Below are 19,942 nucleotides of genomic sequence, written 5' to 3'. Positions count from 1 at the left end.
GTTGAAGACTATTCATTAAAATGTTACAAGTGAAATAACTGACAGCCATCTTCAATGTTTATTCAAGCCTGCTGTCACTGCAGTCATGTACATCCAACAAGCTAATTTAGCTGTACTCTCAAGAGTAGGAGTACAGGAGTGGGAGGACAACTTGGCATTGTGTTCAACTTTTTAACTTCCAAATCTATTTTCTCTGTATAGTTATTTTAATTACTTTCATTGAGAATGCAAATCCACATATATGCCTTCATTTCTCTCAGGTAAAAGTCTTGGGAGAATAAAAACAATTACAAGGCATTTAGTCTGTCAAATGCTTCCATTTCTTCTTTCAATTGGTCCATATTCCCTAGTGTTTCCCGTCAGACGGGATTTGGCTGTGCCAGTACGGTAGACAGACAGATGAGTGAACAGCCATGTGCATGAGGTGCACACTTCCAATAAGATTAAGAGACCATTTAGGATGCTCTATCCCCCAGCAATAAAACACTTCATATCAACTGACATTTATCAATTGGCCAAAGCACTGTGGTTGTTTTACAACAAAGTGGTTGGTAAATGGATTTTATAACCTTCGGTGTTTAACGTGAATCACAATCAAAGCAATTGAAAATAAGAGCCAGAGTCGATACGTCAATAAATGTTTCATTTTCTACATGGTGGGCTCAACTGTGGCAGCACATGGACAGATAGAGGAGCTTTTCAAGGAGAATAGGGGAGAAAACATGGGCATATGCTCATGACCTTGCATGTAGTAATGTTGAGGTACACTATTGAACGAACTTGCACTCTCATTGTACAGCACATACTGTATGCTATAGGCCAACTAATTACGTGAGAACATTGATAGCAATCTGTCAAACCCATAGAGATAAAAAAAAACGTGTTGTCTCTATATTGACAGACCACAGTATTGAAATACATTAAGGTCACAATATTTCAACACAATCATGTTATTGTAGTGTATAAATCCATTCCAGAGAGACAGAAAGCTTATTGTAAATGTTCATATTTATTCAGTGCACGTTCCTTCCGCACAAGGTCATATTTCCACAAACAAAATACAACTACTGACCAAAAATATTAAAATGAATGACAAAGCAAAAGCAAGAGAAAGGGTATTTCATTTATGTTCAACTCATTGACCAAAGCAGTAAAATATGTATCAAACATACATTGAATGGAGGTGAATTGCTTACAGGATGTCACCTGTCTTGTTCTGGTGAGTAAGGTTTAAGGACAGTTGAATTGTCTCTGTTATCTATTGATGTGTTCTCTCTACTTCAATGGGCCCCTGACGACGCATTGGCGTTTGATCGGACTCGTCTTTGGGGACATCGTGTATTGGAACTGTTAAAGCGTGACGGACTAATGCTTTGGCGACGTCCTTCACCACATTATCATGACGCAGAAGGGAGAGTGCATCGAATGACAGAGGACCTCTACGGGGGAGTGGGACAACTGAACGCTTAGCATCATCATGAGTTCACTACTCCCCCTTCTGGAGAAGCAGACTACTACTTCACCCTTTATTTTAGAGCTGAACAATGTCATGGAGATGCTGGTCTCTGTTGGTGAGGACTATGAGGTGCATCATACATGTATGATCCTCGGGATGTAGCTTAAGACATCAGATTGTGATGGTATCCCAGTCTGAAACAAAGCAATACAATTGTTTGGAAAGTTTCCTCTCACAACCTCTGAGAGCCTGAAAAGCAGAATCCTGTTTTTGCTAACGTTCCACTCCAATTAATCAACAGGAACAGATTGGTACACAGAATAAATCTGGTGTGTCTTTGGCATAACACTGTGTGTAATTGTATAACATGATGCTACCACCGCAATATTTGAAAATACAAAGGATTTCACTCTGTGTGGTTTTGTATTGAATTTGACCCAAACCTGTAGCTTTTAATTCATTTATTTTAAACACATACATTCTTCTTTTCACTTTGCCATACAGGCCAGTAAGTTGGAGTGAAGCAATGTTGTTAATTATCAATGTTTTCAAGTAGGTGGTGGCAGCATCAGGTATAGTTGTCGCTGTCAGAATCCAAATAAATACATGAAAGGAGCAAAGCCCAGGTAAAAAGTTAGAGGAAACGCTGCATTCTTCTGAATACCTAACCCCGGGATAGAGTTGTGTTGGACAATTACACACATTTTAATTAATGCCAACGACACCAGAATGGCATTCCAAATGGTGTTGAGTGTTCTTCAATGGTCCAGTCTAGGTTTCAGATCAAAGACCAGGTTTGAAAATTGCTGTCCATCAATGATTCTCAACCAAATGTATGCCTAATAGGGATGCAATGTTACATTTTCAAAAATTTGCAAAATGCAATTTGGATGGGTTGTTAATGACTACACTCTTAGAAAAAATGGTTCTGGGTAGAACCATATAGGGTTCCTCAGTTTGCCCCCATAGGGGAACCCTTTTTGGTGCAGGTAGAACCCTTTGCAGAGGTTTCTCCCTAGAACCCTTTATGAAGGGTTCTTCATAAAACCCCCTGTATATGGTTCTACTTAGAACCCTCTATGAAGAGTTCTTATTAGAACCCTCCAAGAAGGGTTCTACTGAGAACCCGTTTATCTTTGGGTGGTTCTTCCTAGTACCCTCTGTGAATGGTTCCACCAGCCTTATTATCCTTTAAAATGAAATTATTTATGACATATAACAAGGCCTTTCTTTGAGGGCCTAGTTATGCCCTAACACAGTGCTGTAAGGACACACTTGGTTTAAAGGTCACATCAGGCCTGCAAGCCACATTGTGCTGAATTGCAAAGTGATGTTTAATTCTTATTGGAATCCAGCCAGAGAAAAGATATCCAACAAGTGGCATATTTTATCAACCACAAGGGAAGATTGAATACTGAGACTAACGGGTGCAGTAAGTCCGACCACTAAGAGATTGGATAACACAGATATTAAACAGACAATTCTGAAAATCACTCGGCAATAGAGGATGCTGGGAAAGAAGATACAGTATATGGTTCTATGTAGAACACTTCTTGCCTTCCTAATAATCATCAATGAACCCTTGTCTTCCAAAAGGTGTTCTTGGTAGAACCCTATTCCCTCTCAAAGTACCCTTTTGCAAACCTTTCTTCTAAGAGTGTAGGATTGTGCCTTCCCACTAGGCACACACCGGTTGAGTCAACGTAGTTTCCACGTCTTTTCAATGAAATGATGTTGAACCAACGTGGAATAGCCTAAACATTGAATTGACAACAGCAGAGAAATACATGCCTCATAATATGAAGTAAAACATCCAGTTTTCAAACAATTAAGTACATGTTTTCACTGTGTTGGTTTTCACTCAAATATTTAAATTGTTCAAGATCTCCATCTACTGAATGGTTGGCAGTTTTAGGGTGTACTCATCCATGTGATCATTTAACGATTTGCAGAGTAGCATATTGGACACTCTTTTCAGCATTTAAAAGACATCGTGAACCACCTAGCCACTGACATTCTAGGCTAAGCTAAAAGTAACTTTGTGGCTGTGATTGGGCAGCATTCGAATGCCGTGCCAGATACAGTGCCTTCAGAAAATATTCGCACAGCCTGAATTTATGATGGTTTAAATGTAGATGTTTTTGTCACTGGCCTACACACAATACCCCAACATGTCAAAGTGGAATTATGTTTTAATTAATTAATTTAAAAAATGAATTGTCTTATTTAGGCTTGTAATGGCAAGCCTAAATAATTTTAGGAGTAAAACGTTGCTTAACAAGTCACATAATACATTGCATGGACCCATTCTGTGTGTAATAATAGTGTTTAACATGATTTTTGAATGACTACCTCATCTCTGTACCCCACAAATACAATTATCTGTAAGGTCCCTCAGTCGAGCAGTGAATTTCAAACCCAGATTCTATCACAAAGACGAGGGATGTTTTCCAATGCCTCGCAAAGAAGGGCACCTATTGGTAGATTGGTAAAAAACAGACATAGAATCTCCCTTGGAGCATGGTGAAGTTGTTAATTTACACCCAGTCACTACAAAGATACAAGCGTCCGTCCTAACTCAGTTGCCAGAGAGAAAGGAAACCGCTGAAGGATTTCACTATGAGGCCAATAGGGACTTTAAAACACTTACAGAGTTCAATGGCTGTGATAGGAGAACTTAGGATGGACCAACATTGTAGTTACTCCACAATACTAACCTAATTGACAGAGGGAAAAGAAGGAAGCCTGTATCAAATAAAAATATTCCAAAACATAGATCTTGTTTGCAACAAGGCACTTAAGCAATACTGCAAAAAATGTGGCAAAGCAATCACTTTTTGTCCTGAATACAAAGTGCTATGTTTGGGGAGAATCCAATACAACACATTACTGAGTACCACTCTCCATATTTTCAAGCATATTTTCAAGCATAGTCATGGCTAAATCATGTTATGGGTATGCTTGTAATTTCAGGATAAAAAAATACATGGAATAGAGCTAAGTACAGGCGAAGTCCTAGGGGAAAACCTGGTTCGGTGTGCTTTCCACCAGACACTGGGAGATTAATTCACTTTTCAGCAGGACAATAACCTAAAACACAAGGCCAAATCTACACTGCAGTTGCTTACCAAGGAGACTGTGAATGTTCCTGAGTCGCCGTGTTACAGTTTTGACTTAAATCTGCTTTGAAATCTATGGCAAGACTTAAATTTAGGACTAGGATTAAATGTCAAGAATTGTGAAAAACTGAGTTGAAATGTATTTGGCGAAGGTGTATGTAAACTTCCGACTTCAACTGTATGTGACCAATGTCTCCGATTTTTTTGTCACTGAGCAAATTTCAGGTCTGCGTGGTCCCATGGTGTTTATATTTGCGTACTATTGTTTGTACAGATGAATGTGGTACCTTCAGGCATTTGGAAATTGCTCCCAACTCCCAAGGATGAACCAGACTTGTGGAGGTCTACAATTTTTTTTCTGAGGTCTTGGCTGATTTCTTTGGATTTTCCCATGATGTCAAGCAAAGAGGCACTGAGCTTGAAGGTAGGCCTTGAAATACATCCACAGGTACACCTCCAATTGATTCACTCAAATGATGTCAATTAGCCTATCAAAAGCTTCTAAAGCCATGACGTAATTTTCTGGAATTTTCCAAGCTGTTTAAAGGCACAGTCAACTTAGTGTATGTAAACTTCTGACCCACTGGAATTGAGATATAGTGAATGATAAGTGAAATAATCTGTCTGTAAACAATTGTTGGAAAAATGACTTGTGTCATGCACGAAGTAGATGTCCTAACCGACTTGCCAAAACTATAGTTTGTTAACAAGAAATGTGTGGAGTGGTTGAAAAAAGAGTTTTAATGACTCCAACCTAAGTGTATGTAAACTTCCGACTTCAACTATAGATTATATCTTGAATTCACTAGATAGCAGGTCCACCAGGGTTCTTTAGGGTTGTTGATGGCCAGCAAGGTGCTGTGGCAGTGCAGGTTTCGAAAGAAGACATACAACATGTGGAAACTGTAAACTGGCATGTCCCATTTAGAAAGCAGGGATGGTAGAAGGTCAAGGTTAAAACAAAAAGGATGATCCATCATTTTTGTATTGGCTTACTTGGTTTTGCACAAAAGCCCACCGCATTTCTTTCGTCATATTTTTTAATCCCAAAATGTGTATCTTGAAGGTGTAGATTAATATTTGAAAACGATGTTAGATGGTTCCTCAATCTGAAAGTTCTCTATGGGCCAACAGAAACTGTAATCCACGGTTCGGTTTTCTTTAAACAGCAACTATCAAAGCCAGCTGAAGTTTGATTTGTCTGTTTAAATAACACTGAACCATGGATTTGAGTTTCTCCTGGCCCACAGACTACTACGTTCAGGATGAGGAACCATCAAACATTACGTTTTACAATACTGAACTTCCCATTTAAATGGAGAAAAAAAAAAAACGCCAAATCACTTACTGCCTGTCTGAGAGAAACAGCCATGTGATTTTTGCTACGTTGATCAGGGTCCAGATCAGATAGAATGACGGATGTTGCATTTCAGGGTTGCAGGAGACTGGACCAAACACATTCCTTCATGCGGAGACAACATCAATCACAACTGATTGATATAAATCGCACATCATGTACAGCCTCATCATTTCATTTTCATCACTTTGGCATTCATGTGTGCAGGGCTGCATGAGTAACCAAACATATTTGGCATTTCTATTATTCCCCCTCCTCTCCACACACTAAAACTGTGACAGATGGGAATTGCCTCTGAAGATAGATAGATGGATGTGTTAGACAACATCTGGAAAACAGTTTAGAGAGTGTGTGTGTGTGTGTGTGTGTGTGTGTGTGTGTGTGTGTGTGTGTGTGTGTGTGTGTGTGTGTGTGTGTGTGTGTGTGTGTGAGTGAGAGCGAGAGAGATACCTCTAGAACACAGTAAAGAGAGAGTGCATGAGCCAGTGTTCCACATCCGGAGCATGATACAGGTGTAGTCTGCCCAGCAGTACATGGTCACCTTCAGAGGAAAGGACTCATTACCCAACATGAGACATTACCCAACGTGGTCCTAAACAGATCTCGGGAGTAAAGCCATTGCATGTTTGGTAGAGGGACACTATAATCCACATACTACAGTGTCCACATTAGCACAGCCACCTGCTGACACTGAGATTGTACTAATATGGACACCGTAGTATAATGTTCATATTAGGACAGCCTCAGACCGAAACAACTCCTAAAGTTGTCCTAATTTGGACACTGTATATCAGTGAGATGGGAAATACATCCGTATGAGCAGTAACATCACTTCCAGTTTTCAAAGTTTCCTTTCAGAAGTTTCTGGAAAGTGCTTTTATCAACTCATCTGCTTATTTAATGTAGTTGGTGATATGCAGACAAGGAGATCAAAATACAATCATCGGTGTTCTATCCAGAGCTGGGCTGATAACATACGGCATTTAAAACGAGTGGTAGGCCAAAGGTCTATCATTGCATGAAGCCATACCACAATTCTTGATACACACGGTAAACTGTTGAGAGTGAAAAACCGAGCAGCGTTCCAATTCTTGACACACTCAAAGCCTGGCACCTAATACCATACCCCGTTCAAAGGCACTATAAATCTTTTGTCTTGCCTATTCACCCACTGAATGGCACACATAAACAATCCATGTCTCAATTGAAAAATAATCATTGAACCTGTCTCCTCCCTTTCATCTACACTGATTGAAGGGGATTTAACAGGTGACATCGTTAAGGGATCATAGCCTTCACCTGCTTTCAGCTGGTCAGTCTATGTCTTGGAAAGATCAGGTATTCCTAATGTTTTGTACACTCGGTGTATAACAAGTTGTTACACTCGGTGTATAACAAGTTGTTAGAAAAACTTCTCATCAAAGGGATCCTTTTAGTGATATACTGTACAGTATGTATTTAAAACGTCCCCGTAGGAGATATCATTTACCAGTAAGGTCATATTGGGTAAAATAGTCATTAGTGTAATAATATGATTAAACTGTCATCTGGCGAAACAGGAAGTGGATGGTTAAGAATAATAACGACGGCTGAATGGATGCACACGCTTGATTATTGTGGAACATCTCTTGGGCGCATGGTTACTAGCAAATACCCCTCACAGATGAATCATGACACCTCACCACCTTCAACACACCATTCGGAAGGTACAGATATCGTTGCTTTTCATTTGGAAGAAACAGGGGCCGAGAGGTTTTCCACAAGTATCAGGCGTGTGTGTCTAGTCAGCCATCTTTATTACTTTGAACCATCAACTTCCTGTTCCGCCAGGTGGCAGTATAATCATATCATTACATCCAGTAGCCATACCATTACCGAACCATACTGTACTTGTTTATCCAGATCGCCTGCTAACCGGCATACATAGACACACGGGACCGGTAGATGCTCACTGTCAAGCCATCAGCTGTAACTCCCCTTACACAGCACACTCTTTTATAACCACACACACACACATACACACACACACACACACACACACACACAAAATCTGGGATCTGATGCGTTGGACTTTTGATAATGGCACTGTTTGTCAGATTATCATGGTTTACTGCTGTATAATAGGTTTATTGTGTGCGTGTACCCTCGGATGCCTTTACTGAAACTGAGTAGAAAGCCTGTGACAGACACACACACACACACACTCCTATTCCGTCCATAATGAGCTCAGCCTATCCAAGAGCCAACTGGCAGCCTCACAGATCACCGCTATAGAATCGCCAGAGCAATATGACACTCGCTTAGGGCACTACTATATGTGGGTGTGTGGCTGCAATTTCCCAAAAGTGTCTAACCACTAAGTTACACTACTATTGCACAGTGGTAAACTGTTGTTTTTGGCATCATTAAATCACAATACTATTTACAGATGAGTTCATTAATAATAAGTATAATAAAAACCTTTATTCGTTTATGCCCGTACACAAGCGCAGTCCAAAGTGTTTTACAATATAGCACAGCTTTGATTCCAACGGTCACCCCGGCGTGATTTAGTGCTTCCAACCCCTCTTAAATATCGTGTGTGTTTGAGCTACAGACTTCTGGAGTTTTGCATTGGATTTGTCTATTTCTTCTGCATCGGTGACACCAACCATTAGCCTGATTGACGGGGTTGAACTAGAGCAGTGTTTGTGAGACAAGGGCGGATCCGGAAAACGACCCTTCTCACAAAAATGTCTGCAAAGTCCGAATGAGCTACAAACTATTAAGACCCCACTATGACGCACATATCCGTTTGGCTCTATGCCACTCACAAGCTACACAAGAGTCGTTAGAAGGTAAGGGATTATTCTACATAGAAGATCATAGGAAATCCCAGGACACAGTGCCTGCGATACTGCAATAAGCTCACATAGTTATTCCAAACTCCACACAGTTGTCACTGACTAGTTGGATATTCATTTCCCACTGAGCAAACCATTTCTGTTGAAGGAATGTAGTGAATTTCAGCTTTTTCACTGTGGGAATCCCTAGGACCAAAGACGTTCGAAGAGAAGGTAGAAACACAAAGGTAGACAAGAATAGGGTATAAAAACAACGTGGTGGTACTAAAAGATGGACAAAACAATAAAAACACGATCATATTAATATCGCTTTAGTGTTGACAGCATGAGAGCATTTCTGTTCATTGTTTTTGACACACAGTAATTGACATGATTTCATTAGCTGAGAGAGACATTAGCATTGGCTAGTGCAGAGGCCCCACCCATCACGTGGAAAGCCAGCAGCGAAGTGCCAAATCTCCATCGACATGTGCTGTGGATTTGGTCACATCGGTCTCAGCCATTAAATGTTAAGGGAAACAACAGGGGCCTACATATATCCACAGCAGCTGTCCATCCGCTCACATGAAGATGAGCTTCTGTGTCCTGGCAATGTCCACCGGTGACCTGAGCTCCTCTTCTCCGTAAAGTGGTTGATGCTTGTGCTTCCACAACACCATGATGATGCGTACAATAAATATGACACTGGTTATGGCCAAGATGACGGCTGGAAAAGAGATGATGCGTCAGGTATGGTCGACATAAGAATCGTGGAAAAGTCACCGCAGTGACTGCCGATAGTGATACACACATAACAGCGACACTGGTGAAGATAGTGTAAACATTGCCAATAGCATCAACTATAAACCGTTCTCATTATACTTACATATAGTAAATATAACAGCTTATCAGTTGCAGTTAAGGATGATGTGCTTGTACAAGACCCATTGGAATCTACTGATAGTATAAACGCCCTACAGGTGTTCTCTTCCTGTAGGTGTCACTTTAGGAGTCATTCGGGACATAGGGCCTACCAGACATGATGTCTATGTGGGTACCGGGCGTGGCTGGATTGGCCACACTCGCTGCCAACACCAGGATCACCACAGGGTACACTGTGAGGATGTAGCGCACGTGCTTATCCAGGTACCAGTTCTCTATGACAAACCTGAGAGAGTAGTAAGGAGGAAAGAAAAACCGTTCTGTTCATCAATTTGCAACGGAAATATTACTGGCAAAGCATAAATGGTTTATTAAGCTATGTGGTTTATTGATTCAATACCACTTTGGTGATTTGAGAGGTTAGGTACAAGTTAGGAACAAACTCTCACCATCCTATGAGTCCCAATTGGAGCAGCACTAGTACCATTATGGCAGCGTCTGTCTTGGGTATTGGGGTTTGATGGTCTAAAACAACGGTCAAGTGTAAAAAGGTAGCCACAGCCCACCATGTTGCATACAAAGCCACTCCGTTTTGCACCTGTAATAGAGTTAACAGATATGGTGTCCGTATTAGGACAGCTTCAGTCCTTCTGAAACTGAGGTTGTCCTAATATGGACACCATCAACTAATGGCACATGTCTGTAACAAAAAAGCACACTTGTGGAAGGTTTCTGTAAGCAATGCAATGGTCTTGGAGAATCATAGAAAAAAGTTGAAATGATTGTACCAATATTCGAATGAGCCAGAGATCATTGTTGTGATATTTGTGGAGCCACGCTCCATAGACGACCAGTCCGCAGCAGGAGAACATGATAATCACGCAATTTGAGATGGCCTGTAATGCTGTGATCAGGAGCGTTGGCACCATCTTTCTATGACACACACAGAAGCTAGAAAACGTAATTTGTCTTGAGAAGTATACAAGTTAGTTCCTTATATTCAATGTAGAAACTCAAAACAACTCAAAACATTAAAACCTAAGGTTACTTACGTAACCCTGGTTCTATGAGAATATGAGATATGCGGGATATGTCTGGGCATGTCCAAAAGCTCAAACAAAACAAACACACAGCGTCTGTTGGAGACAGACAGGTCGAGTAGCAAATGAGGTGAGCCCCTCTCCTCCATAAAGGAACCAACTCCTCCGCCAATTGGTAATTCTCAAGCATGCCTCTCTTCCTTGCACTCTTGCGAGCAGGGAAAATTGGTGAGACATCTCACTCATATTCTCACAGAACCGAGGTTACTCAAGTAACCTTAAGTTCTATTTCAAATGTTTGTTTTGGATGTCTCACTGTGGGATTTGGCCAACTCCAGTCACGCAGACATGCTCTCCAAAGCCAGGGTAGTGCTAACATTACCCCTCAGAGGCTCCGACACTGAAGACAGTATGCACCAATGAAGGTGCAGTGACGTCCAGTCGGCTAAAAACCTCATACAAATATGAAGGGTGGCCCAACATTCCGCCTAGCCACTCTCTTTTGAAGAGATGCCTTTGAACAGTGCCCAAGAGGTAGCCAAACCTCTGGTGGAATGACCGCTCAGGCCATCAAGGGGCTGTTAACCCTTACTATTATGTGCTGATATACGGTGCCCTTCTTCTGTAGAATTGAAGGGTGGTGGGTGGAAAGCCATAAGCTCCAAGGCGAGACAATTGTAATTGCCACTGACCTTAGGCATGATGTCGGAGTTACCTTGGAAAAACCCTGGGTCAATCTGTAGGCACAAATGATGGACTGACATCATGACGACATCGAGCTTGTTACTCTTCAAATTTGTTGTTTGTTTTGGTTGTGTTTCAGATTATTTTGTGCCCAATATAAACGGTACTTTTATTGTAAATAAGAATATAATATGTTTTGAAACACTTCTACATTAAAGTGGATGCTACCATGAGTACAGATAATCTTGAATGAATCGTGAATAATGATGAGTGAGAAAGTTACAGACGCACACATATCATACCCCGCCGTAAACGCTAACCTCCCTGTTATTGTAATGGTGAGAGGTTAGCATGTCTTGGGGGTATGATATTTGCTCTAGTTGATAGATTGTTTTTTGGTTTGGGGACAGTGCTCGGTGGTGACTGACAAGTTGACTTCCTGCCTCGGTTGCTTGTGAGAGCGCTGAGGGGAGAGCAGTGGCACGGGGGGGGGAGGGGGACTCACCTTCCCTGTAAGCGGCTGCATAGAAAGGAGCAGCTGCATGAGAGGTATTGTCCTAGGAGCACAGATGGGCCTCTCCCCCATTTTTATGGGGGGTAAAGTCTGTACTCCACCGAGAAGAGGCAGGGCAGGACACGGAGTGAATTGTTGGCTGCCCATCCTGGGGAGTCATGTTGGCGGGACCTATCAGGGACCTGTCCTAACTGTCTGCCTCTGTTAGGAGAGCCAAACTGTGGGTTTGCAGCCAGCTGCATTGCTGGGGGCTTTGCGTTATGAAAAAAAACCCCTGGTGACAGCAAGTTGCCTTCTCCTTCCCATGAATGTACTTTGGTGGGAAAAGTGCAAATCAATCCCAGAACAACAGCCAAGGACTTTGTGAAGATGCTGGAGGAAACGGGTACAAAAGTATCTATATCCACAGTAAAACGAGTCCTTTATCGACATAACCTGAAACTGCACATGGGGACAAAGATCGTACAGTACTTTTTGGAGAAATGTCCTCTGGTCTGATGAAACAAAAATATAACTGTTTGGCCATAATGACCATCGTTATGTTTGGAGGAAAAACGGGGATGCTTGCAAGCTGAAGACACCATCCCAACCGTGAAGCACGGGGGTGGCATCATCATGTTGTGGGGGTGCTTTGCTGCAGGAGGGATTGGTGCACTTCACAAAATAGATGGCAACATGAGGTAGTAAAATTATGTGGATATATTGAAGCAACAATCTCAAGACATCAGTCAGGAAGTTAAAATGGGTCTTCCAAATGGACAAGGACCCCAAGCATACTTCCAAAGTTGTGGCAAAATGGCTTAAGGACAACAAAGTCAAGGTATTGGAGTGACCATTACAAAGCCCTGACCTCAATCCTATAGAACATTTGTGGGCAGAACTGAAAAAGCTTGTGCGAGCAAGGAGGCCTATACAACCTGACTCGGTTACACCAGCCCTGTCAGGGGGAATGGGCCAAAATTTACCCAACTTATTGTTGGAAGCTTGTGGAAGGCTACCCAAAACGTTTGACCCAAGTTAAACAATTTAAAGACAATGCTACCAAATACTAATTGAATGTACTGTACGTAAACTTCTGACCCACTGGGAATGTGATGACAGAAATAAAAGCTGAAATAAATCATTCTCTCTACAATTATTCTGACATTTCACATTCTTAAAATAAAGTGGTGATCCTAACTGACCTAAGACAGGGAAATTGTACTAGGATTAAATGTCAGGAATTGTAAAAAACGGATTTAAATGTATTTGACTACAGTGTATGTAATCTTCCAACTTCAACTGTGTATTATATATAAAAATATACACACAGTGCATTAGTAAAGTATTTAGACCCCTGGACTTTTCCCACATTTTTGTTAAGTTACAGCCTTATTCTAGAATGGTTTAAATGGTTTTAAGCAAAAACAGGTTTTTCGAAATGTTTGCAAATGTATTAAAAAAACTACTGAAATATCACATTTACAAAAGTATTCAAACCCTTTACTCAGTGCTTTGTTGAAGTACTATTGGCAGCGATTAACGGCTTGAGTCTTCTTGGGTTGTGACACTACAAGCTCGGAACACCTGTATTTGGGGAGTTTCTCCCAAGCTTCTCTGCAGATCCTCTCAAGCTCAGTCAGGTTGGATGGGTAGCGTTTGCTGCACAGCTTTTTTTTACGTCTCTCCAGAGATGTTCAATCGTGTTCAAGTCCGGGCTGTGGCTGGGCCACTCAAGGACATTCCGAAACTTATCCCGAAGCCACTGTCTTTGCTGTGTGCTCAGGGTTTTTGTCCTGTCGGAAGGTAAACCTTAGCCCCAGTCTGAGGTCCTGAGCGCTCTGGAGCAGGTTTTCATCAAGGATCTCTCTGTACTTTGCTCTGTTTATCTTTCCCTCATTCCTGACTAGTCTCCCAGTCCCTTGCTGCTGAAAAACATTCCCACAGCATGATATTTCCACCACCATGCTTCACTGTAGGGATGGTGCCAGGTTTCCTCCAGATGTGACGCTTGGCATTCAGTCCAAAGAGTTCAATCTTGGTTAAACCACAGAGAATCTTCTTTCTCATGGTCTGAGAGTCTTTAGCTGCCTTTTGGCTAACACCAAGTGAGCTGTCATGTGCCTTTTACCGAGGAGTGGCTTCCGTCTGGCCACTCTACCATAAAGGCTAGATTGGTTGAGTGCTGCAGAGATGGTTGTCCTTCTGGAAGGTTCTCTTCCTCTGGAGTTCTGTCAGAGTGAATTTCAGGTTCTTGGTCACCACCCTGACCAAGATCCTTCTCCCCCGATTGCTCAGTTTGGTCGGGCTGCCAGCTCTAGGAAGAGTCTTGGTGATTCCAAACGTATTCCCTTCAAGAATGGAGACAACTGTGTTCTTGGGGACCTTCAATGCTGCAGACAATTGTTGGTACCCTTCCCCAGATCTGTGCCTCGACACAATCATGTCTCGTAGCTCTACAGACAATTCCTTCGACCTCATGACTTGGTCTTTGCTCTGACATGCACTGTCAACTGTGGGACCTGCTCTAGACAGGTGTGTGCCTTTCCAAATCATGTCCAATCAATTGAACTTACCACAGGTGGACTTCAATCAAGTTGTTGAAACATCTCAAGGATTATCAATGGAAACAATGGAAAATCTGAGCTCAATTTCTAGTAGCAAAGGGTCATAGCAAAGGGTCTGAATACATATGTACATTTAAAACAAATATATATATATATATACATATATACACGAAATATACACGAAATACCCCATAATGACAAAGTGAAAACAGGTTATTAGAAATGTTTGACGTGTGTGTGTACACACACGTCAAACATTTCTAATAACCTGTTTTCACTTTGTCATTATGGGGTATATCGTGTAGGATGATGAGGAAAAAAAATTGTTAATCAATTTTAGAATAAGGCTGTAACGTAACAAAATTTGGAAAAGTCAAGAGGTCTGTATACTTTCCAAATGCACTGTATATATTTATATAGAGTACCAGTCAAAAGTTGAAACAACTACTCATTCAAGGGTTTACCTTTATTTTTACTATTTTCTAGGTTGTAGAATAATAGTGAAGACATGAATTAACACATATGGAATCATGTAGTAACCAAAAAAGTGTTAAACAAATCAAAAAATATTTCATATTTGAGATTTTCCAAAGTAGCTACCCTTTGCCTTGATGACAGCTTTGCACACTCTTGGCATTCTCTCACCCAGCTTCATGAGGTAGTCACCTGGAATGCATTTCAATTAACATTAATTATTTCCTTCTTAATGTGTTTCAGCCAATCAGTTGTGACAAGGTAGGGGTGGTATACAGAAGATAGTCCTATTTGGTAAAATACCAAGTCCATATGATGGCAAGAACAGCTCAAATAAGCAAAGAGAAATGACAGTCCATCATTACTTTAAGACATGAAGGTCAGTCAATCTGGAGAATTTCAAGAACTTTGAGTTTCTTCAAGTGCAGTCGCAAAAACCCTATGATGCAGTTGCACTATGATGAAACTGGCTCTCATGAGGACAGCCACAGGAAAGGAAGACACAGAGTTAACTCTGCTGCAGAGGATACGTTCATTAGATTTACTAGCCTCAGAAATTGAAGCCCAAATAAATGCTGCAAGGAAACCATTACTAAAGGACACCAATTAGAAGAGTCTTGCTTGGGCCAAGAAAAACGAGCAATCTCTGTATGTGTGGTTCCCACCATGAAGCATGGCGGAGGAGGTGTGATGGTGCGGGGGTGCTTTGCTGGTGACACTGTCAGTGATTAATTTAGAATTCAAGGCACACTCAACCTATCACTGCTCAGGAGAAGACCCCATTCCTGACATTTAATCCTAGTAAAAAATCCCTGTTTTAGGTCAGTTAGAATCACACACTTTATTTTAAGAATGTGAAATGTCAGAATAAGAGTAGAGAGAATGATTTATTTCAGCTTTTATTTCTTTCATCACATTCCCAGTGGGTCAGAAGTTTACATAAACTCAATTAGTATTTGGTAGCATTGTCTTCAAATTGTTTAACTTGGGTCAAACGTTTTGGGTAGCCTTCCACAAGCTTCACACAATACGTTGGGTGAATTTTGGCCCATTCCTCCTGACAGAGCTGGTGTAACTGAGTCAGGTTAGTAGGCCTCCTTGCTCGCACACGCTGTTTCAGTTCTGCCCACACATTTTCTATAGTATTGAGGTCAGGGCTTTGTGATGGCCACTCTAATACCTTGACTTTGTTGTCCTTAAGCCATTTTGCCTCAACTTTGGAAGTATGCTTGGGGTCATTGTCCATTTGGAAGACAAATTTGCGACCAAGCTTTAACTTCCTGATGTCTTGAGATGTTGTTTCAATATATACACATAATTTTACTACCTCATGTTGCCATCTATTTTGTGAAGTACACCAGTCCCTCCTGCAGCAAAGCACCCCCACACATGATGCTGCCACCCCTGTGCTTCATGGTTGGGATGGTGTTCTTCAACTTACAAACCTGCCCCTTTTTACTCCAAACATATTGATGGCCATTATGGCCAAACAGTTCTATTTTTGTTTCATTAGACCAGAGGACATTTCTCCAATATGTACGATCTTTGTCCCCATGTGCAGTTGCCACCCGTAGTCTGGCTTTTTTATGGCGGTTTTGAAGCAGTGGCTTCTTCCTTGCTGAGCGGCCTTTCAGGTTCTGTGTATATAGGACTCGTTTTACTGTGGATATAGATACTTTTGTACCTGTTTCCTCCAGCATCTTCACAAGGTCCTTTGCTGTTGTTCTGGGATTGATTTGCACTTTTCAAACCAAAGTACGTTCATCTCTAGGAGACAAAACGCGTCTCCTTCCTGAGCGGTATGATGGCTGCGTGGTCCCCTGTTGCTTTTACTTACGACTTACGACTTACGTGTACGACTGTTTGTACATATGAACGTGGTACCTTCAGGCATTTAGAAATTGCTCCCAAGGATGAACCAGACTTGTGGAGGGCCACAATTGTTTTCTGAGCTCTTGGCTGATTTATTTTGATTTTCTCATGATGTCAAGCAAAGAGGCACTGAGTTTGAAGATAGGCCTTGAAATGACATCATGACATCATTTTCTGGAATTTTCCAAGCTGTTTAAAGGCACAGTCAACTTAGTGTATGTAAAATTCTGACCCACTGGAATTGTGATACAGTGATTTATAAGTGAAATAATCTGTAAATAATTGTTGGGAAAATTACTTGTGTCATGCACAAAGTAGATGTCTGAACCAACTTGCCAAAACTGTAGTTTGTTTACAAGAAATTTGTGGAGTGGTTGAAAAACGAGTTTTAAAGGCTCCAACCTAAGTTCATGTAAACTTCCGACTTCAACTAAAAAATAATAATAATAAAGAAAATAAAGAAACAGTGGCGGGGACCATGATCTGTAATTGTTTCAACTGCAGATTCCAGCTAGTTAGCCAAGTTAGCTAAAGCCTTGCGTCGATGGCTAACCAAATCTCGATAGCTAGCCGTGTGGTGCTAGCTAAACGGAGACTGACAAGGAAAAAAAAAAATTCTACTCAAAGCAAAACCTTTTCGGTCAGTACTCAACACTATTGTCAGAAGCTGAAGTCCTATGTTCAGCAGTGTTAACCTCATGGTTCGCCTGACAACGGTTTGGTAGGAAACCAGAAATCTAGTCTTGCTGAGGAGAACCTTTTGAAGATTCCACAAGAAGGAGAGGTGAGAAAGACTAGTTGGCGGTTACTTCGAGCTTGTGGACACACCCAGGCGTATCCCATAGTGAGACATCAAAACGAGTATTTGAAATAGAATCAAATGTTTTATATTATCGTACAGTAAATACACCTAAATATATAAACACTTACTCTTTGTCGTACAGAAATAACCATGCCATATTCAACATGCTATTTACGATCCAGGACAAGTAGAATCCATAGGGCAGGACAGCAGGAGTGGTGTACATCCATGTATAAGCTTCCCTAAGGAACAAGACCATCATCATCATCATCATAATTAATAACATCATCATAATTAATAACAGCATCATCATCATCAGGGCCAGGACTAGGGTTACAAAATTCCACTAACTTTTCCTAAGTGTCCTGGTTTTCCAGAAACCCCGGTTGGAAGGTTCATGTAATTGGTAGGGAATAAGCACACATTCTCAAAAACCAGGGAATTTGGGGAAAATCTGCAACCCTAGCCAGGACAGTAAAAATCACACTTTCTGAACTTTAAAAAAGACACTTTGTTTTGTCTCACAATAAATACAGACCAGTGATTTATTTTCTTATGTCACGTCAGTTAGACTGAATGACAGTCTGTTTTTACTCTCTTGCCAACTCATTATAGAATTGTCATTTTTGCCTTGACAATGAGTGACAAGGATTTTTAGCAAGATAGCAGGAACAGATCTGGGACCAGGCTAATATCCAGTGCAAAGTTGATTGAATTCCAGACAGGTTTTGGGAAGGCAAATGACCAAAATGTCTGAATGACCCAAGTTTAAATGAGTTGTTTTGGTGTCAACAAGAGTTTAGCTTCAATGTACAGTATCTTACCTTCTACGGAGATTGTGTATCAGATAGATGAACATGCCGATCAACCAGATGTTAAGGACATCCCATAGAAAGAGTACCCATCTATCTGGAGTTAGGTGCGTTGTGGACTTGCTCAGTACGTACTGTGTGGTTTGCATGAAAGCACCTGCATGTACAAACACACAGGTTACAAAATATTACAGTATATTTCATACAGATGTCATTGACTTAAAATGGACTGTAAGAATTCACCTGTCCAGGGCCCAAATAGAGCCAATATGTTGAATGTCAGTGCAATTAGATAGCTGACTAGGGCCAGAAGCATTAGCAGAGCACGGACTGAGATGCAATCTCCCATGGTCAGTATCTACGGGACAGAAGTACAGAAGTCATTTCAGTCATTTCAGTACAGGCGTCATTTCAGTACAGAAGTAATTTCAGTACAGTCATTTCAATAAATGTCCGTGCCTTCATTTCATTTAGATGTCTGTGCTTTACCCCGCTGCACCACATTAGGCAGTTTGTTTTTGTTTCAGAATGTCTCTTAGACATCCCTATTCAACATTGTTACACGGCAACAGTGCATGGACTGTTCCCAGTACAATTAAGTGGATTGTTCCTAAATTATACTGTTATAAGACTGATGAACATATGTGAAATAAAAATGTCTTACCTTACTGTGGTGGCCCTGAAATACGGTTAATCCCGTCTAGGATACACCTTCCAGAATGTTCTGTGGAAAAAGTATTCAACAGATTGTCCCCAGTTGCTCCCACACAGGAGAGTAGGTGGACGCAGCACGCATTAGGTTCACAGTATTCAGGACGGTCTGTCTGCTACTCGTGCTATCTCCACAAATCATAGATAGATCGGCCCCGTGGCTGGAGAGAGATATGAGTGAAAGTAGGAGAGACTCCTCCTCTTTCTCCATTCACAAGCCCACATGAAGTCATAATTGAAGGACAATCCGCGTCGTTGTGTCGGGGACAAGCCGTGTCATTGTTGTGATAATGTCAACTCTTACCCAACGGTGAATAGGTCACATGGCTTAGGAACATTGTGGAAAACAAAACAAACTGCCGTATGCTGTCTAGTGACGTAGATCACCTCAATGTCATGTCGTTGAATAATAGAAGAGCCTGTACCTCACTCAGATATCTTAACAATCGAACTGACTGATGTATTCTGTGGGGCCACAAGGTGTCAGAGCTGCTGTAGGTTTTATAACTAGTGTTGTAACAGCGTAGGATATACAGCCTAATACCACACAGTGTCGCTCGCCATTACATTAGATCACACCAGTAGACATACAGTGCATTTAGTATACTACCATGGGAGTTTCTGCCGTCAGTTCATTCTTCCGCCAGACAGCATGACCTGCAGCTCAATTCCTGTTAACGTGTGTATTGCTTTTAAAACACATCACTGAGCTATTAACAAAAAAGACCCTACCAAGCCCTATGGCAACACTGGCACTAACTGGGCAAGGTTTCTTCATCTCAAGCATAATGTTTCTAATAGATTTACTGAAGAACTAACAGAGTTGCAGTGATTCTCCACTACTGTCCGGG

At 41.3% G+C, this 19,942-nt stretch overlaps 1 protein-coding gene across 2 annotated transcripts; it reads right to left on the bottom strand.

Moving 5' to 3' along the window:
* Window positions 1–8,380: 8,380 nt before the first annotated feature.
* LOC115130404 (uncharacterized) lies at window positions 8,381–19,268 on the bottom strand. Of its 2 annotated transcripts, none has more exons than XM_029661529.2 (8): window positions 19,045–19,268; window positions 18,624–18,738; window positions 18,393–18,537; window positions 17,697–17,810; window positions 10,425–10,587; window positions 10,086–10,234; window positions 9,789–9,922; window positions 8,381–9,481 (listed from the first exon to the last, which is right to left on the bottom strand). In XM_029661529.2, exons 2-8 carry the CDS (start codon window positions 18,727–18,729, stop codon window positions 9,336–9,338), a joined length of 957 nt encoding a protein of 318 aa, XP_029517389.1. In that variant the 5' UTR covers window positions 18,730–18,738; window positions 19,045–19,268; the 3' UTR covers window positions 8,381–9,335. The 2 variants fall into 2 exon arrangements, with proteins under 2 accessions (XP_029517389.1, XP_029517390.1); XM_029661530.2 differs by having other exon boundaries at window positions 10,425–10,569; window positions 19,045–19,265.
* Between the last annotated feature and the right edge of the window lie 674 nt (window positions 19,269–19,942).

Source organism: Oncorhynchus nerka, linkage group LG6 (genome assembly GCF_034236695.1).
Source record: "Oncorhynchus nerka isolate Pitt River linkage group LG6, Oner_Uvic_2.0, whole genome shotgun sequence".
NCBI classification, from domain to species: Eukaryota; Metazoa; Chordata; class Actinopteri; order Salmoniformes; family Salmonidae; genus Oncorhynchus; species Oncorhynchus nerka.
The sequence above is the reverse complement of the archived record's forward strand: the minus strand, read 5'-3'. Positions and strand labels throughout refer to the sequence as shown.